The sequence below is a fragment of the Clupea harengus genome, chromosome 5 (genome assembly GCF_900700415.2).
Source record: "Clupea harengus chromosome 5, Ch_v2.0.2, whole genome shotgun sequence".
Classification (NCBI taxonomy): domain Eukaryota; kingdom Metazoa; phylum Chordata; class Actinopteri; order Clupeiformes; family Clupeidae; genus Clupea; species Clupea harengus.
This window is the reverse complement of record NC_045156.1, coordinates 2,788,812-2,810,199: the sequence shown is the minus strand read 5'-3', so window position 1 is coordinate 2,810,199 and position 21,388 is coordinate 2,788,812. Positions and strand designations below refer to the sequence as shown.

General features: G+C 46.1%; 1 protein-coding gene across 5 annotated transcripts in view; it reads left to right on the top strand.

Moving 5' to 3' along the window:
- LOC105900275 (AMP deaminase 2) overlaps window positions 1-21,388 on the top strand; it is a 49,645-nt gene that overhangs the window by 3,069 nt on the left and 25,188 nt on the right. The window contains exon 1 of one of the 5 annotated variants that reach the window (XM_031567316.2): window positions 5,074-5,300. The exons of 2 other annotated variants lie outside the window; for them this stretch is intronic. In XM_031567316.2, coding sequence (XP_031423176.1) covers window positions 5,204-5,300 — 97 coding nt within the window. In that variant the 5' untranslated portion in view covers window positions 5,074-5,203. Of the gene's footprint in view, window positions 1-5,073; window positions 5,301-16,341; window positions 16,934-21,388 lie in introns of those variants that run through there. 2 more of the 5 variants (XM_031567319.2, XM_012827540.3) reach the window with 2 other exon arrangements.

Sequence of the window (21,388 nt, the reverse complement as noted above, 5' to 3'; positions counted from 1 at the left end):
TTTTGAAAGAGGAACAGAGAAACGCGATTAAGGCATTTGTCAATCGAAAATATGTTTTTGCCTTCCTTCCTACGGAATCCGGTAAAAGTGTAATGTATCAGCTGCCCCTGGTCACATACTACGTTGTTCTGATTGGTTGTAGGTAACCAATTGAGCGAAGAGGCATTTTTTCTCCTGGTTCGGTTGAAACACGCCCCATAATCACAGCCCAATGGAGCGATATCAGACTCATATTCTGACTAGAATTATGAGTATGACATCGTCAGGCTAGTGTTCTAGTGTAGGAGCTACCATAATCTTAAGGCTGGGGACCTTTTTTGTCTGATTGAAAATGGATGGAATTGAGGCGCTCGTGCTGTTAAATACTGTTTGCCTTGTGATACATCTAGTGTTGCCACATCTGTACAAAACAATTCTTTGTCCCTATTTAGGAAATAAGCTGTCATGTTTTCAACAGTGTTTTTTTTTTTAATGAAGCCTCTCCCTTTCATATGAGCTGAAATTGGAGAAAATCCTTAGCATTTACGTGGGTTGTAGACAGTTGCTGTTGAGACTGATAGTTGATTGAAGGGGCAGTGGTTTTCATCATATTAAAGGAGAACCATTATTGATGCGTACCCCAATGTATGAAATGTATGACTTACGCCATATGTGAGGTCCTGTTTGTCCCTGAATGCCTAGTGTGCGTGTGTGTGTGTCAGTGACCGGGGCACTGCTAGGAATTCTGGACCCCAACAGAATTTTCAGTTAGAATTTTCAGCGAGATTTTCTGCCCGCCCACCAGCCAGGGCACTAGGAATCGTACTCCCCCTTCATGCCTTTATGACACCATTGGTCAGTGAGTACTGTGTGTCACAATGTTACGTGTTGATGTGTGTCTAAGCAATCGTACCAAGTTGTATTCCTTGTAGGCCTACATGTTTTGTGCTTGGTGAACGAAGGAATTCAGTTTCTGATTCAGATTCTTAGGGTTTCTGAGGGCCTCTAGTAGTGAACAAGGGATATTCAGATTTGAATAAAAGTCTGGTTATTGAACATTATAGACTACTTATTTGTACCATTATGTCATCTGAATATCGATCTTTTGCCTTGTTTGAATGGTTGTGAAAGTGAAAGTTGTGAAATGTATTATTATTATTATTATTATTATCAATAATAACATATGAATTATTTATATATATTTACATTTGCCTGTAGTATAGTTATTATTTATGATCTTGGTAAGATGTTTGCTTGAAACAACAATGATGACTTTCATCACATTTTTGTGATTTCTGTTGGCATAGAGGTATTAAAGCAACAATTTACCACTCTTGAGGCAACTCGTTTTCGTATCATCTTCAAATTAATTTTCATGGTATATGGCCATGTGAAGGACAGATTAACACATATGTCATTTGCAGTAGCCATCCAGGGTATGAATGATAATACGAAAGTGCTTTCAGTGCAGCGAAAATGCTTTCACAGCATGACGTTGCCATCTATATCACCAAAAGACACTAATCAGTATGTTAGCAAGATTATCAGTGCCAGTTGGGCTGTTGGTGCTGTTGCATGCGTTTTGGCAGTTGGCTCTCTGATTTTAGACGAAAGCTCCTTACTGCTGCTTTAAGTTAACAACGTTGGTTGTTAGTGATCAGGCATATACTACTACCTGTATACATCTCGTAAATCCTGTATGAGGGCTTTGCAGGTTTTTGGCAATTCAAATACATTAATATAGCTTTTTGCATGATGCGTTGATGTGTAAATCCGGCAGGCTATCTACAGGTATTAAATGTCACGTAAGCACAGGGCAGTTGGAGTCACTTCTTGCTGTGCGTTCATGCCTGGGGGGGGGGGATTGCTGATAATCTGTCCATGCTTCTCTGAGTTGGTCTGATATAGCTTGACGCTAAATAGACCTACTAGCAACCTTATAACATGATTAGTAACCAAATTAAATTCACTTCTGTTCACCCAAACCATGTTTTTGCTGATATTAACAAATAAATGTTTTTTAGATATATCTTGTCTTGTAGTGCCATTGGTTTGATAGCAATCTTATATAGTGGTAGGCTGTTACTGCAGTAGCCTATAGGGTATTGAATATGCAAGAAAATATGGATTTAACAATAATTCTAGCAACAGTAAGTCATGCATTTATGTGATCCTTCTATCTCAAATGCATGCGTTTAAAGGCTATGAAGGTACTTTATTGCTCTGGGCTGACACTCCCGTTTCCCCCTTGATGTTTTTAAAAATAAAATAAGAACAATTTGTCATCGAAGGCCCAAACCTCAGGTTTAAAAAAAAAAAAAAAAAATCATAACAGGTTCAGTTTTTCACGTCTGTGGCTATACTACTAGGCAAGACAGTTTGACCGTTTGTATTATTAGAAGTTGCATTAAATTAGCATAGGTCTATATGATATCCTTGTAATGCCAGTGCTGTCCATTTGCTTTTTTTGTCTCAAACTATGTCTCATATTATGCATTTACAAATTAGAATTGTTTTCCACAGGGGAGGATGCCTCCAGACCCCTACAAGTCTGAGCTTACCCTGTGGTGGAAAAAATTGCCCAAGCCAAAATTACAGCTCATGTTACAATGCCTCTTCTCAGCCACTAGATGGTGCTCACCACTCATCACCTAACAACTCCTTGGGATGATAGTCGGTTTATTTGGGCAATAGTATTTGTATTACATTTGGAAGCTGTTAAATGATCCCATTTAAAATTTGAAATCTATAAGAGATGATTTGCAATTACCTTTGTGAGCCGTTGTAATATATGTATATATGGGCAAATGTACTTTATATTTTGCACTACGAAAGGATATCAATGGTAGACTGTCCCGGAGTGGCACTCATAATTCAAGAGTACACAAAATATGATTTATGTATTAGCATGGCACAGAATGTGTTAGTAGGTGTGTCTGCCACCAATATAAACCTGAAAGGGTCTCGTAATGTTTATTTATGTCAGTCTTCTTTCACTTCCAGTCACACCGAACCATGGGGACTGTTCCTGTTAACCCTTTGGTATAGGATTGTTTAATCATTGAACGTCGTTTTATTTTCCATGTAGACTGACAGCACTCTGATTCTCTCATGTCTTTGTTCAGCACATTGTTTGAACATCCACAGTCCATGTTGGAGAAAGTATTACTTGGTGTCAGTAATCAGCAGAACCTCTGCTGGACATTTCCTGTAGGTCGTGTAGAACACTTGCTGATGTTTGTGAAGCTTTGGCTGTCCAAAAGACCCTTAAACGTGTTTTTAACCTGACAGTAAACCTGAACCTGATATTAGAGATTGGTTGGATGCAGACAAATAGGTAAATTGACCTGGTTAGCCTGATCAGTTTCAATAGTGCTGTTGTAGAACTGTACTTTTACACATACACAACTGCACACGTATGCACAGATGGACACTTAATGTCATCACTTTAAATTATGTTGACATTTGGCTAACAAAGCCTTCTAAAATCTTCTCCAAGTTGTATTGAACCAATTAGTCTAATAAGGCTTAGTATGCTGACAACATTATTACCATTGTTCTGTGTTGCTCTTCCTTGACAGAAAGTAGAATCTGACCAGCCATTGTGTTTCTGTTGCATTTCTTCTTTCCTGTAACCCTTCTCGATTGCATAAGGACCTATCCACTCATGCTAGCACTCTTGTTCCAAAAGGTTACACACGCAACCACTTGTGGCTGTTTACAGTTCACAGTCTTCCTAAACACACTTCTGAAAAGAGCCCGATCTGGCAGATATCCAGGGTTGCTTTAGAATGTTCCGGATTGTTCCACACGAGGGGATGACATATGACACTGAAGCTGCTCTCTCCTCTCCCGTCATGTTTTACGTCCCCCCTCATTTTTCTCTGTGTTTGTCATCTCTGCCCTGTTGCCATAGTGGTCATGCCTAATTAGCCAAGATCAGCGCTTAGCCCCTGCCTCCTCTTTAACGGCGCTAGGGTCACCCCTCCGCTGATGATTTGTGACAGTGGTGACAGCCTGTTGACATGGGATCTCAGAGCATTGCCCTGGGGAGGGGTGGGAGAGAGGGAAAGGGGTTGGTACTTTGCCTCCAGTGCTGTGCCTGTGCCTCTCTGCTTGGTGCTTGGTCTCTCCTTTTTTATTTTTAAACCAGAATGCCAAGCATGGAGCGTGACGTCGAGCTCTCGCCTGTGTGCACCTCTCCGCTCTGCCCGCCTTCTTCTCTCTCTGTCTCTCGCTCTCCCGCGGGGGAGATTTTCCAGGAAAGCTGATTGTGCACGGGGCTAGTCTGCTTAAATCCGTAACGTCGCTCACTCCAAATGCTTTGTCTCCCCACAAAGACGTTTTAGTTTTATTTCCTGTCCGAGTCTTCTGCCTCCTTTGCCTTTTGTTGCATTTGCTCAAGTTTTCCACTCGGGTTCAGTCGTGGTCAACTGCTCCTCTCGCCTGTTTTTTTTAGTGTGTGTGTGTGTGTGTGTGTAGTCGTTCCACCCCTGGATTAGCTGTGACCTGCCGGTGACCTGCGTCTGTCTCCTGCTGTAATGGCTGCTGGGGCTGTGGGCTGCCTCAGGGGCTGATAGCAAGAAGCTGCTTCCCTGTCCTCCGCTGCACACTACTGTTACCCTCAGCAGCCATGCTGCCCACCGCTGCTATCAGCACCTTTCGCCTCGCCTCCAGGCAGCTTGGTCAGTGGTTGCTGTGGCAACCGGAGAGGCTGAGTCGTGGGGCGTTCGGGGGAATCCGTGGGCTGTCCTGCCCCCCACTGCCTCCCCCTTCCTCCTCCTCCTCCTCCTCCTCCTCAGCCTGCATGATGTTTGAGCTGATGACGATGGCAGGAAGGAGGAGTCAAGAATGTGGTGGCTCCTCCAGAGACGCACAGCAGCAGCAGTACCAGCAGCAGCAGAAGCATCAGAAGCAGCAGCAGTACCAGCAACAGAAACAGCAGCAGCAGCAGTACCAGCAACAGAAACAGCAGCAGCAGCAGTACCAGCACCAGAAACAGCAGCAGCAGCAGCAGTACCAGCACCAGAAACAGCAGCAGTGGTGCCAGTGGCCAAGCCCTTACCGCCTCAGCCTCAGCCTCCTCAGCAGCCTGCACGTTAGCTCCACTCCTCTCTCTCTCCATCTCTCTCTCTCTCCCCCTCCTCCCCTCTGCCTGTCCCTGTGCCGCTCGTTTTGCAGCACGGGCTCACTCGGCGCCGGCCGGCACAGCACCAGCAGAGCCATGTCAGCCTCCGGCAGCGACGCCCCAGCCTCGGGGAAAACCAAGACCAAATCCCCCCTCCGCAAGAGGGGCAGCTTACAGAGCAACACCAGCCCTGGTGAGTGAGTGAGTGAGTGAGTGAGCAAGTGAGAGAGGGACGGTGTGAGAGTGAGAGATGGATGGGTGGACGGACCAGCACGGGACGGTGGAGGAGAGATACAGATGGAGAGCGTGAGAGAGAGAGTGGAAGAGGCAGAGCATCCCGAGGCTGGAATAGAGGACAGGGGAAGAGCAGATATGATAGAAGGAGAGCGTAGCAGTGCCTGATGAATGCAGATGCTGGTGTAGTCATGTGGGGAGGGAGCTGGACATTGGCTGAGGGAAACTCAGGCTTAGAATAGCAGAGCGGCACTGGCAGGAGTGGTGTGTTTGTGTACTGCCTTTTTTCCTCTGAAGTTTCTCTGGAAATATCCTGCGCCATGGAAAGTTTTCTGTCTTACTTGGAGCAAAACACTGTACTAGTTTTTTCTTTTTTTCTTAGCAACGTGTTTTCTTATGGTCCTACTCCTTATTTATTCACACTTCAAAAGTCTTTACCGATAATATCACCAGCACTGTGAATCCATAATAAGCCAAAGTGAATGTGTTTCCTTTTATTGATGGGTCAGGGTGTAGGACATTGTGTACTCGCCTTGTGGACTTGCCTGTGAGGCTCTGAGGCTATTGGTGTATGCTGCTGTGGATGCTCTAGCGTGGTTATGTGGGCTGGGATCAGCTGGGAGGAGAAGGTGGAGATGCTGTGTGGAGATGCTGGGTAGAGATGCTCTGAAGCATTAATCATCAAAGGGAATGAATAAGTGACACACCCTGTGAAGGCAGGGTATTCAAGACCATTAATAAGGGTTGTTATAAATGGCTCTCTTGACGCAAACATTAGTGTAGTAATTCTGTTTTACATTGCATTGGGAAACATGTTCATAGTTGTACTTATATAACATTGTTATTGTTTTTGTCGTTGAGTAAGTACCCTTGCTGTTGCCGTCCATTGAAGTTTTCTGAGGTTTTAAGTCAAAAACAATATTTACTGTAATTCAGTCTTTACTGTAATTGAGCAAACCAACTGCTGACTTTTGGTGGCTATACATCCATCCATCTATCTATCCACCCAATGCCATACATTTAAATCTGATTAAATACATTTTAATAGCAATAAAAAGGTAAACTGCAAACCTTTAAAATATTATACTGAGAAACCCTCTAATGACTCAAATTTTAACTCTTTACATTTTTGTGTTTAAAATATGGAAACCAAATCAACAGAAGACAAGATAAAAAACAACATTTATAATGCTTCAGTCCCAGAGCGCATGGGGGTGGATTAAACTGGCCATGTAACAGTGAGCTGGATCACTGCCTGATGGCTCCTGCCGAAACCTGATCAGCCCTTCCGTTCACCGTGGTCTCCTGAGGAGGGCTGGGTTTCGGCTAAAAGTACCTCTGGCCAGCCAGTGACACAGGCTCGTTTTTCATCTGAAGGATCTCTTAATGGTGAAGAAAGAAGTCAGGAGCTGCAGTGCTGGCTCACAGGGAGATTGATTCCGTGAGATGGTGTTATTACCAGTTCCTGTTCCTGTTTTTAAAAAGCAAATCTAATACCGCCACAGCTTGTCAGGACAGTGATTATTAGAGAAAATACTATTGAAGCTGTTCCTTGATGATGGCTGTTTTAAGTGTTATAGTCCAGAGCCGAAACCAATAAGTTGGAGAAACATCAGAAGCAGAGACTTTAGACTTCTGTCACAGTGATCATCTACTGATACTGTCACAGAGTGCCGTATGCTGGAGCTTCAGTCTGAGCTGGTTCAGGTTCATACACCTGTATGTAGCTAATGCTGACTAGCCTGATGGGAAAAGGGGAGAAGGCCGGGTCTCCCCGGGGTTGACCGGCGTAGGCGTGGGGCTCTGCTCCCAGACCGGGCGTTTAATATGAGAAGGAGATGCTCCGGGTCTCTCTGCCAGGAGTGGCGTGTGCCGCAGTAATAAATAACTTAGAGGCTCGCCTCCCACACAGCTGCCATCTCAGGCCTCTCAATTAGCCGCTCTGCTGAGCGCACAGCCAGGCAGAGAGCAGAGCAGAGCAGAGCAGCACAGTTCAACAGGGAACTGTGCAGCACAGCACAGCACAGCACAGCACAGCACAGTATAGGAGGCACGCCACTCTACATGTAGAGTAAGCTGGCTCATTGAGAACTGAACCAATACATAGGGCTACACACTAGGGTGGCCATTAAGCATAGTGTGGTTGTCTGTGCCCACCAAATGTTAATATATAGCATTTCTGGCCAGCCTCATCTGACTACTTTTTCTGCGTTGGTAGAGAGAGCCATCCAGTGAAGTAAAAGCTGTAAGCCCTCCCTCCGCTCAGCATATATACAGTGGGTGTATTATCGTCCATGTTCCCACGCACAAAAGAACAGTATGTGGCATTCGTGGGGGAAAAGCACAGAATTTTGTTGAAACTGTTGCAACACTAAGCAGCTGACTAGGGTATGACAAAAGATGATTCTCCTGAGACCCCGCACACTGCTGATGACACTGTCAGTGTCGCCATGTTGGAGTACTATTTTGGGCTTGTGTTCTCATGAAGTTGCTTAGGAATAATTGACTGCTGTGGGCTGGGATTTGATTTGGGGGGCTGGGTTGTGGGGGTTTGAAAGTGAGCTTCTTGTTTTGGCCTTTTCCTCCTCTCTTCCCCTAGGGACCACACCCCCTTCCAATCCTGCTGTTTTATCATTGTGCTATATTTGTTTTCCAGATACGCTGTTAGTACTATAAATTCCATGAGTTAATTTGTTGATCAGTTCTTGAGAAGATAATGATGTGAATTGTAGCGTAGTTGAAGGGAGGACTTAAACACCAGGTGTTCTTCTATTAGGACATAGTGGACAAAGTGGAATTGATCAAAAGAACACTCCTGTAGTTTGATTTTTTATCCAGCAGAGGGCACTACCAGGTAGGTGCCATGAGCAAGCCATGAGTGTGTATGGCAGTAGAAGGGTCAAAGTAATCGACTGAGACTTGAAGTTGTGTTGTATTGAGTCACACACTAAAATTGTCTCATGGCCTTCACCCCAAAATGGAAAAATTCTAGGCCTTTCTCTTTCCCGGTATTGTGTGATGAGTAAATGGAAAAGTACAAATGGGAGAGAGGGTTTGGAGAGGGACTCCATCCCGAGAGCCTCAGTCGACTACCATCCTGACAGGAGGGATTGTTGCCGGGGGTAACCGGATAGTTGTCAAAGACCCCTCTTTGCTGGGTCCGTGTAATCCGCCCTCTCCTAATCTGGTCCCTGCTAACTTCCCACCTAGCATCGCCTCCCCCAGGGGACCCCCCCGTTGGACCCTGGTCCTGTCCAACTAGAAAGGCCCTGTTTTGGCAGGCGTAATAGCCGTGGGAGTGTTTGTGGCAGGTTGTATTTCAGCGTCGCTGTCCGGTACAGTTAAGTGTGGAGCTCGCTAAACACGCAGTGCTCAATAGGTATCGATGTCTTTTTAATCTATCCCACTTTGGCTTCTGGTATTTGAGTTTCGGTTGGTTTTAAGTGCACTTTGATCTTCATGACAATGAAGATACCTGATGTTGGACCTTACGCTAGCCTGGCTAAATACTGGTTCTTAATAGAGTGATTGGCAACAAAATCGATTCACCATAGGCCCTGGCAGACAGACTGGCAGACCTCTCACCTGTGTGTGTTTTTGCAGTGATGTTTCACACCAGTGTTTACCCCAGCTGTGTGTCAGCTGGCGTGAGACAAGGTTAGAGCTGTAAATATAGCTCAGATTAACACTAGGGGGAAATGTAGACATGGGCTACGTCCCCCAGAGACAACTTAGCAACCCGAGGACATGTACAGCAGGCCACGCATGCAAACATATGGGGGACGCAGGGACACATATCCACTGTTACAGTGTTCTCTCTCACTGTTACACCACACAGGTCACACTGCTCGCACATTATATGACGATTACCTTCACTGTCTTTCACACACACACACACACACACACATACACACACACACACACACACACAGACACACATACAGACACACAAGTCCTAGCCTACGCACACACATATCACATACACACTAACTATATGTAAATACACAAGCACAAGCACATTCACATTCACACACCTGAACACGCATAAACACAAACACACACTCTGTCTCTCTCAGGAATGTTGTTTACACAGTGAGACCAGACAGCAGCAGCCAACTGGGATAACCCACTCTCATAGGTACAGAGAGCAGAACTGAGACAGTGGCCTGTGTGTGTGTGTGTGTGTGTGTGTGTGTGTGTGTGTGTGTGTGTGTGTGTGCGCTTGTGTGTGTGCCCTTGTGTGTGTGCCCTTGTGTGTGCGCGTGTGTGTGTGTGTGCGCGTGTGTGTGTGTGTGTGTGTGCGCGCGCGTGTTTGTGCGCTTGTGTGTGTGATGAAGGGCGGGGGGGCTTGGTGGCATGTGTCTGTGAGTACATTCATGCAGTATGTTTTACTCTGTCTGTTTCCACCATCCATCACATTCACTCGTATACACACACACGCACACAATCACACAGACAGACGCACAGTCACAAGCATCTACAGGCTGTCGGTGACTCTCCTTAAACTCATCACCATACACACACACACACACACACACACACACACACACACACACACACACACACAGACAGAGAAAGATAAGGAAAATGTGATGATTACTTTTGCTGTTTAGCGATCAAAATGTGTTTAACAGAGACCTAGTTTTCATCTGTTCTTCTTACAGGTAGTTGTTCTTGTTCCCAGCTAGCCTGGTATAAACAGAGCCCTATTCAGTATAGAGTATTTAGAGTTTAATCCCAGAGAAAGCTGGAGATCAATAGGTGGTCAGAGCCTAGCTAGGTTCAGAGCTGAGCTATCATGACATGAAATGTGTAGCGTAGTTATAGCTATCTTTTAGCAAGCCTTTGTCAGAGAATATGTGAATTGAGCTGACATGGTTTACATGGTCGAGCCGACATTGCATTTTGACCGTTAGTTTTGAGAGAACACGGCGGGGGTAAACTGTGGTGACACTGATAAAAACATTGTTTAGGTCTCTGCTGGTGCACAAACATCTCTTGTTTTAGGCTCACCGCAGCAGTATCGCTGTAATCACTGCTTTCCCAGGTAGGCGATGAGGGCGCGCGAGGTGCTTGTTGACTCAGACAGCGCAATTACGCCCTGGGAAAGGCTGTGTCCTCTGATGGCCGTGGAGGAGGCAGTTGCGGGGCAGCGCGGGTACAGGCTCTTGTTTTGAGAACCCTCCAGTTGATGGACTCTCAGGCTGATAGGGGATTCTTCCTGTCTCTCTCTCTCTCTCTCTCTCTCTCTCTCTCTCTCTCTCTCTCTCTCTCTCTCTCTCGCTCTCTCCTGCGTGATGTGATGTGCAGTGATGCTGGGTTGGTTCCCTCAGCCCTGATGTGAAGGGTTTCCACAGAATGGACCTTGAGGAGTGTGTATGTCTGATGAAGCCATCTGATGCCACATTGAGATGTGTCCTTCTCTGGCCTCTCGTGTGATTTCATGTGTAGTTGTCTAGAATTTATCTCCATATGTGAACATTATGAAGGGGGGAAACCCTGATACTAAAAAGGCCACAAGATGCATTGTACTGATGCTAGTTAGACCCTATAGTTCTTGCCATATTGCAAACACATTTATTTCACAGCCTATAGGCCTATGCTGCAAATTATAGCCTGCACCAGTAGAAGGGTGAGTGCTATAAGTAATTTACTGTCTTCATCAGCAAAACAGAACTTCCCTTGTGAAGTGAGTGAATGAACCTACTTAACCTGCTTATGGTTGCTAGCACGTACTGTCACATAACATCAAACAAACCCAGAGAAGCCTCCTCATAGAAATAAAACAAATTGGCTGATTTGTGTCTCAAAATCCCCAAAAAGATAGGCAAAAACTGAGGGGGCAATCATTCTATCTGAGGGCGGCATCGCCCCCTTTTTCCCACTCCTCCCGCCGGTCTTGGTGGGTAGTTGGCAGTCCCAACTATCTAACTATTCCAACTATCATATGTATCGTATGGTTGTGTGATATTGTCAACACATGAAGGTATTTTATCTTATCGCCACCTTGAGAACGCATTCTATTTCATGGCGAGAGAGTGGGGGCAAAGAGCAAAAGGGCCTTTTCCTCACTAGGAAACTAGTGGTAGGTCAGTCTCAAACCCCCCCGCGTAGTTAAAGCGGATGGTTGTTACTTGGCAACGCCCCCCTCATCGTCGCCGTGGCTGAAGGCGAGCAGGCGTGCCGAGAGGAGGCGAGAGATGACTGATGGGGGATGGGGGTTTTATGGCTCAGGTGGAAGGCCAAGCGCTTTCCTCTGCTGCCTGCATTAACACACATCACCAGGGGAGTGGCCTTGTCTGAACGAATGCGCAGAGCAGAGACCTGGGGAAGGTTGTTTCCCTTGCGCCATCAGGTCGATCAGACTGCATTGCCCATGATGCATTATTCAGGTGCCGCTTGAGGTGAACTTCACCAGATCAGGACTGTCCTGGACCGGGCCGGGCCGGGCCCCGAAGTTAAATGCTAAACATTCCCCTGCTGAATTGGGTGAAAATGAGAATGGGGGCAGATTGTCCACCAGAATGATGTCCAGCACCCCCTTGAAAACATGGAGTGTAAGCAGATCAGAATTGGAGGAGAGTGTGTGTGTGCGTGCGTGCATGTGTGTGGGTGTGCGTGTGTGTGTATGTGTGTGAGAGAGAGAGTTATGCAATCTCTCCTACCTCTGTCCATGGTAGGACATAAAAAAGAGAGGGAGAATGAGATGGAGGTTAGAGGAAGGGGAGAGGGAAAGCAGGAGGGAGAGAAAATGTGTGTGTGTGTGTGTGTGTGTGTGTGTGTGTGTGTGTGTGTGTGTGTGTGTGTGTGTGTGTGTGTTTGTGTGTGTGTGTGTATGCAGGGCTTGAGAAGCTCTTTTTTTTTGCTGTGCTCTCCCACTCCCTCCCTCTCCGCCAATGTGTGGGCGTAAGGGGAGAGACGGCAGCACTGCGGTAAAGGGCTTCACAGGCAACACACACTGGATACACACGCACACACACACACACACACACACACACACACACACACACACATTCACTGTATGTACCTTAAACACGTACACACCCATGTATACGGAGTAGTTTGTCCTATTTAACCCATACACATGTAGTCACATGAGCCCCTGCATTGAAGCACTCTCATGCTTTCTCTCTCCCTCTCAGTCTCTGAGATTCCCTGAAGTGCTGGGATTTGCAAACACGCACTCTCTGTCTCTCTCTCACACACACACACACACACACACACACACACACACACACATCTGCACACAGATTCAGTGTACAAATTCACATGTACACCACCACATATTTTCTATGACAGACCATTTCATATGCACGTGTACATGCACACACATGCACACCCATGAGCCTGCTGCTGGTACACATACCTTTGGACTGGTCTATGCCCTGAGGGGAAAATAAGGGGTGGAGGGGGGGTCAGCACTGCTGCACTGTTGTATGTAAAGACCTGCAGCTCACAGCAGGAATGGGCTGATTAAGGAGAAAACCCATGGTGTGTGTGTGTGTGTGTGTGTGTGTGTGTGTGTGTGTATGTGCACGCTTGTGCGTATGCAACTATATGCATGAGAAAAAAGTTTATGTTCTCTGAATGTATGTTTGTGCATTGCATCTCTATAAGAAAAGGGGATGAAGTTTGTGTTTGTGAATGAGTGAGAGTGGGAGAGTGTGTGTGTGTGTGTGTGTGTGTGTTTCCATATCCTTTTTGAGGACCGCATAGACATATCTAGGTCAGGGTTTTTCTCTCAGTTTTAACATCTGGCATGTTCTTTGAGCTCAGTGGAGTAGATAGGCCAGAGTCTAGCGTTTCTTCTCAGATATCACAGCAGCACACCAAACATCTCGCAGTCCACTGATCTATCACTTCTCTAACTTTCATCATTTCAAAGATTTATTGGACCTGTTTCTACATAGGTGAAATACCTTTGTTAAATGCAAACAGTTTGTCACATAGTCAGACACAGAGGAGGGGTGTTCTACCGAGTACCAAGTTTTAGGTTGAGAGTGGCCAAGGTACTGTCTGACGGCCCAGTATTTACACTTGTCCGTTTCAGTCACATTCCTCCCGGAGTGTTTCCTCCGATGGGCTGAAAATAGCACAGCGGTGCGATGTGCCGAGTCCAATCCACACAGAGCCTCTGCAGCGCTCAACTGCAGCCGCGTCTGACTGAGCAGACAGGCTGCAGGGTCTGTGTGTGTGTGTGTGTGTGTGTGTCTGTGTGTGTGTGTGTGTGTGTGTGTGTGGTCAACTGATCTGGGGTCAGTGGATGTTGTTCAGTGGAGCTGAAGTGGGAAAGACTTGGTGTCTGTGTGTGCGGGGTTAACCGCTCTTTTACAGGCTGAACACACTGCCCGTGGACAGCTGTCCAGAGATAGCCATTGTCATAGAGAGAAAGAGAGAGGGGTGTTAATGGTTTTTCTCTCTCCTTTATTTTCGACTTTTCTTGTTATGTTATTCTTAGTCCCAGCACATTTTATGTGTTTTCTGGCGTTGGCAACCTGTTGAATTCTGATGGTAATTTGCTAATACCACAGATAGATGGCGATTCAGTCAGGAACAAGGTGTTCATTCAGGAACAAGATGTTATTTACAATGATGAGCATCAAGGGAGAGAAGACATTTCACATTTGTCCCGCATCTCTGATTAGACAAGGAAACTGACTTTGGGTGTCCTACCAGGCTAATTATGAGATACACATGATACATAAGAATATATAAAAATACATGAATGTCATGCACAAAAGAATATTGTATTGTACATAAAAATAACAATTCTGATTCACAACTATTTCAATTCAGAGAGAGAGAGAGAGAGAGTGTGTGTGTGTGTACAGATGTGCATAGCAGACACTACTGATTTCACCAAACAAGCCTGCTATTGTCGGTAATGCGGCATCCACCTATAATTACCCGTGGTTGTTGTGCAGAGGCCGCGTCTGGAGGGCCGAAACCCAGTCTAGCCACCTAGGCCCCTGTGTGGGAGAGAACATGTCTCTGTGTGACGAGCCCAGAAGACGACGTAGACACTTCTTAGCTGTGCTCTACCCCTCCTCCTGCGTGTGTTTCTTTGGGTGAGTTCAAGTCCGGACAGCCGTGGTGAAGTGAGTGGTGGAAGAGAAAGAGAGGAGAAGGAGGAGGAGGAGGAGGAGGAAGAGATGACTGAACAGATGAGAGATGAAATTGAAGAGCTGAGCTGACACAGAGAAGAAGGGGCTGATGGTACAGCCACAGTGGTCTGCCGTGCCATGTGTGTGTGGTGTCTGTGTGCGTGTGTGTGTGTCTGTGCATTTGTGTGTGTGTGTGTTTGTGTGTGTGTGGTGTCTGTGTATGTGTAGGCAGTGTGCTGTGAGACATTAAATCTGTCTCCCTGTTAACCCTCTCGTGTGGGAGTGGTTGTGTAGCCGTTGGGTTCGGTGCAGTCACTCTACTGTGAGCTACATTAAATGTCTCTGTTAAACTCCTTGTGTGAGAGCTGTGTGTCTGGAATATGTATTCATCGTGCTACAAGTGACATTTACCCTGTCCCAGTGGTTGACTAGTGTATGTCTGTGTGTGTGTGTGTGTGTGTGTGTGTGTGTGTGTGTGTGTGTGTGTGTAGTGCCTCTGCTGTGTCATACCTGTTGCTGAGTACTCCTTGTGTTGTAATGCTGTGTTTGTGTGCGTGTTTCTTGGAGTCTGTAATTAGGCAACTTTCATCCATCAACCTCCCAATGAGGACGTGCAGAAGTACTCCTCTACCTCGGGTCATTTCACCGCCTCCTGCCCCCACCTCTGGCTCCTTTCCTTCTATTCTCTCTCTCTCTCACATAGTTTCTTTTCTTGTCTTTCTGTCGCAGTCTGCCACTATCTCTCTTCCCCTTCTTTTTTCTCTCTTTTTATTCTGTTTCTCTGCCCCATCTCCCACTCTTGCTTTCACCTCCTTTTTCTCGGCTTTACTCCCTCTTGCTCTCTCTCCCTCTCTTCCTCCATATCACTCTCCTCTCTCCCCGACTCTTTCTCCTCTGTCGTTCTCTGACTCTCTATCCCTCTCTCTCTAAACTGTTGGTCACAGTGGGGGTTGGGGGTTGAGCTGGGCTTGTCTGTGGCTTCCACTTCAATGGTTGTCACATGCGGTGGAGGAAGAACCTTCTTAATTTATGTATGTCTACCCCCCCACACACACACACACACGAGCACATACTTGTACAGAGAGAAAAGCGAAAGAGAGGCAGAGGGGGAGAGCAGGGATACACACACACTTAACTTTACTATTATGTGCACATTTGCCATACTATTTGTAATAATTTGTTTAAACTCACACACACACACACACCAACATGGACATAAAGGAGATACACAACAGTGCAAAATGCACACACTGAGGACAGTGTTTCAAGCATTGTTGATTGAGTGTAAGTACAGGTATAGGCAGTATGCACAATTTTGTACCGGTCGGACATGCACTGACAAATAAAGTACTTGAACTTGAACTTGAACTTGAACTTGAACTTGAACTATTTTATAGCAAAGCATGTTCAGTGTTTTTGCACATTATGGATAATGTTAGCACAATTCAAACATCTTTATATATCTTAAAAAAGAGTTACTTTTGCATGTTATCTAAAAAATGTGAGACACACACACGACGGAGGGTTCCTCAGCCAATTGTCAGTGGTGTGATCAGTGTTTCAGTTCAGTGATGATCAAATGTTTTTGTTACATACAGTCACAGGCTTAATGATGTCATGTCTGCATTCGTTTGTGATGCCCAGGTTCATGCCATTTTTCCCTGAACTTCTATCTGTGTCCTATATCTCAATCTGTGAACCCACCTTAGATAGGATTGAATCATCCATTCCCAACATACTCATACACTGTATGCACTGACAGTCCTCACACATGTATCACTCCACTTCCTATTTACACTGTACACAAGTAAACAAACACCGTCCAGTGATCTGCATGTTCGTCAGAGGAGCTCAGTAGGAGGCATCACAGTAGAGGAGAGAGAGAGAGAGAGAGGACATACGGAGAGGACAGAGGGAAGAGAGGAGAGGAGGGGAGGGGGAGGAGGATTCATCATAGGATTAATGAGGGACAAACCAACCCTTTTCTCCGCGAGGCCCCAGCGAGAGCTCTGAGAGTGGTGCAGCCCATCCCCCCGCCCCCATGCGCCACGTGGTACGCTCCAGCCCGGCGTCGGAGGTATTTAAATCCGGGGGCCTTCAAGCACGGCTGCTTGTGTACAGAAAAACGACCTCATTCAGGAAGCTGTTGGCAGAAAGAGAGAGGCAGAGAGGAAAAATCCTAGCGAAAAGAACAAGCTGTGAAGAAAAAGAGAGAAGAGAAGAGAAGGATACTGAGAATAGAGGAGGCCTGGGAACTGGAGCAGCTGCAGGGGAACTGCAGGGAGCTGGAGACACGAGAGGAACGCAGAGAACTCTGCTAGTCGGCTAGAGAAAACAGAACGGACAGAGCAGAATCAGGGAGAGGAGGAGAGAGTGGAGAACGGTCGAACAGCGGGGGAGGTAGCAGCAGCCGTCCCAGGCCTGGTGGCTTGTCCCAGCGTACCCGCGGAGACCGCATCACCGTGACAACAGGTCAGTTGGAGACGAGGTATAGTCATCGGTTAGGTGTGGGCGAGATTTAGGCAGAGAGGATGTGTGCTGCACCAGGTGACATCCCTACAAGGGTGTTAGAGTGTGTGTGTGTGTGTGTGTGTGAGTGGACATGTTTGTGTGAGTAATTCTGAGTATGTTAACTTCTACCAGCTGTCCTGCATAATCAGGAACACACACACACACACACACACACACATATCACACACACACACACACACAAACACTGAGCTGATCAATAGCTCCAGGACAGAATGACTGTTGTTGCTGACAGAGCAAGTAAAAGACTGAATGTTGGAAGGAGGCAGAGGGAGGGAGAAGCCGAGTGGGAGAGCGAGGGAGAGATAGAGAGGGGGAGGTAGGGAGAGTGACAGAAAGCTGAGGGACAGAGCAGAGGGAAAGCAGGCTGAAAGGCGGCTATGGTGTCGTCAAGGTGAGAAAAGAGTCCTGCGTCACTCCCTCAGCAGTGGGACACAGGGTCAGGGTCCACACCTGTGTGTTTGTGTGTGTGTGGAAGTGGGTGTTTTTGTGACACTGCATCATTATTGATGGAACTTTTTGTTCTTTGTATGTGTGTGTGTGTGTGTGTGTGTGTGTGTGTGTTTGTGAAAGAGTCATACATGATAGAAAGAACACTAGGCAATCACTTGCAACTATCACCCACCTGGACTTTGCTGTAGACTGCTCATAAAACAGTGCGTGTGAGGGTCGGTCTGTCTGTGTGTGTGTGTGAGCATCTGTCTGCGTGAAAGTGAAATTTGTTGAGAGTGTGTGATGTGACCGTGGTTGGCCCATTGGTTAAGTACAAGTTCAAATTCAAGTTCAAGTTCAAGTCCAAGTTCAAGTTCAAGTGTTTTATTTGTCAGATGCACTGAGTCAGACTGGGCACTGAAATTCTTAAGACAAGACACTGCACAACAACCTACCATAGCATAACATAAAATAACATAACATAACATATAAGTACTCTGAACATAAATTACACATATAATAAACATATAATACATCTATTAAATATACAAAATAAATATACAATACAATCTGCTAAACATATAATACACATATAGTAACCTATACTAATCTAATAAACCTATACTAACCTAAAGACAAATCAAGTGTGCCTGGTATCAGGTAGTAGTGCAATATTACTGGTAGTGCAAACAGTAGATGAAACTGTAACATGTAAAGTAGCGAGACTGTATCACTGTCCATTTAAAAGCCTGATGGCCCTTGGAAAGAAACTGCTCTCCAATCTGACAGAGATGCGCTCAACTCTCTGATGTTACACAGAATCTTGTGGATGGTGGATATACAACCAGTAGAATTCATGAAAACCAGGACATCCTTCAGTCATATGTTATGGGGTTTCATCAGTCATATGTAATGTTATGGGGTTTCATGACATCCATCAGTCATATGTAATGTTATGGGTTTTCATCAGTCATATGTAATGTTATGGGGTTTCATCAGTCATATGTAATGTTATGGGGTTTCATCAGTCATATGTAATGTTATGGGGTTTCATCAGTCATATGTAATGTTATGGGGTTTCATCAGTCATATGTAATGTTATGGGGTTTCATGTTTTCTACATGGTTGCTGTAAAGACAAGGAAGCTCCCATAGACCTCAGGTCACCCTGGTTCCTCTCAGTAACTTATAGACTGAGACACAATACCCCTTTTCATCACCAGAGTCATATTTTAAAGAACAAAAAACAACAGTTATATCCACTTATTGTTCACAGATAATTGGGTTAGCATTTGGGTAGCTGAAGGTCATGTGAACACCAAATGGCATGTAGACATGGTAGGCATACACTGTCACATGCACACACACACACACACACACACTCTTTCTCTCTCTTTCTCATGCGCATGCATGCACACACAGACAGACACACACACAGTCTCTATCAGACACAGGACATGTTCAGCACATAGACACACACACACACACACACACACACACACTTAGACCCTCACACACATAGACCCTCACACACATAGACAGACACACACACACACACACACACACATAGACCCTCACACACATAGACAGACACTCACACACACACACACACACACACAAGCGGTGTGTCACGCTGCTGGTGTGCACTAGCCTGAGACGGTTGCTGTCTCAGTGCAGCGCTGCAGCAGCTGTTAAAACAGGCAGGAGACTCCTCTGGACCATACTCATCTTCCTCTTCCTCCTCTATGGACCATACTCATCTTCATCTTCCTCCTCCTCTATGGACCATACTCATCTTCATCTTCCTCCTCCACTCCTCTATGGACCATACTCATCTTCATCTTCCTCCTCCTCTATGGACCATACTCATCTTCCTCCTCCTCCTCTATGGACCATACTCATCTTCCTCTTCTTCCTCCTCTATGGACCATACTCATCTTCCTCCTCCTCCTCTATGGACCATACTCATCTTCCTCTTCTTCCTCCTCTATGGACCATACTCATCTTCATCTTCCTCCTCTATGGACCATACTCATCTTCCTCCTCCTCTATGGACCATACTCATCTTCCTCCTCCTCCTCTATGGACCATACTCATCTTCCTCTTCTTCCTCCTCTATGGACCATACTCATCTTCATCTTCCTCCTCTATGGACCATACTCATCTTCCTCCTCCTCCTCTATGGACCATACTCATCTTCCTCTTCCTCCTCTATGGACCATACTCATCTTCCTCTTCCTCCTCCTCTATGGACCATACTCATCTTCCTCCTCCTCCTCTATGGACCATACTCATCTTCATCTTCCTCCTCCTCCTCTACGGACCATACTCATCTTCCTCTTCCTCCTCCTCTATGGACCATACTCATCTTCCTCCTCCTCCTCTATGGACCATACTCATCTTCATCTTCCTCCTCCTCCTCTATGGACCATACTCATCTTCATCTTCCTCCTCCTCCTCTACGGACCATACTCATCTTCATCTTCCTCCTCCTCCTCTACGGACCATACTCATCTTCATCTTCCTCCTCCTCCACTCCTCTATGGACCATACTCATCTTCCTCTTCCTCCTCTATGGACCATACTCATCTTCCTCTTCCTCCTCTATGGACCATACTCATCTTCCTCTTCCTCCACTCCCCTATGGACCATACTCATCTTCCTCCACCTCCACCTCCTGCTCCTTCTCTTCCTCCACCTTTTTGTCTTCATCTTCCTCTTTTTTCTCTGCTTCCTCTTCCTCTTGCTGTTGTTTACAGCATCCCCAGCACAACAGCACTAGACTCTAGACCAGACTGGGAGAGACAGAGGGGGTGGAGAAACATAAAGAGGGGGTTTGAGAGAGAGAGGAGGGGGGGGGGGTGATGAGAGAAAAGGAAAGATGGAGAGAGGGAAAGAAGGAGAGGAGGTGTAGACTGGGAAGGAGTGATGACTGAGAGGCTTAGGCGTCAGATAGGAAATGGAGAAGCAAGTAAGAGCAAGCCATTGGACAGTCAGGCTGTGTTTACAGTGTGAAGCCACTCGTTAAGTTCCAGCTGCAGTCTGAATGCACAGAGAGCCATGTAGTGTTGACAGAGGCGTAGAGGGTGGGTGACGCGTGGAAGTCTGCACGCACTAACACTTGGTCGTCTAGGGATGGAGGGTGACTTTTTGTTGGGCATGCAAGTAGCAGATTATTTATCTGGTCTGTCATATCAGAATGACCACACGTGATGTGCACACGTGATGTGCACACGTGTGTCTATGTACGTGAATGTGTGTGTGTGTGTGTGTGTGTGTGTGTGTGTGTCGAGGAAACACGCTTAGATAGATGGTATATAGGCAAACGCGTGTCAGAGGTGGCAGATGTCCTGACTGAGTGAAGCAAGCGCTCCTCGTTAGGGACGTCATTTTAATTCTGACTCCTGTGAGGTGATTCACTTGAGCTCAGTCCCATAGGACCGCTGCTGCTGCTGCTGTGTAGGAGCCTTCACGGCTGCGTTTCCAATACAGAACACAGGAGAGAGGCTTCCGCTGGTTGAGAGGCAGCTGTAGGTGAAATTGGTACCAGCCTCACATGGGAGTACCAGACTATGTAGGTACCTTACCCTGTGAGCAGGCGCCGGGTAAATATGGGTGCAATTGTGTGTAAATTGTGATACCGTCCGTCTTCGCGAGGGCCACCAAAACACACTGGTGCTGTCCTTGCAACAGCAACAATATGTTGGTAGTCTCACCCGATTGGACAGGCATCAACCATTCAACACAAAGGCAGATCAATTAAGTTGAACACCTAGGGGGGCGCCACACAAAGTGTAGTGTCCTCCACACAGTGGTCAAAATAAAGATAATCCACAAATCAGTCTCATAAAATATATTAAACTATCAATTTGGAACTCTGATTAATAATAAAATTAATAACTACAACCAAAGTTACCTTATTAATAGCAATGGTTGTCATTGGAGTTCTGAATAGAAGAGGTTGGCAACGTCCATTCTTGTGT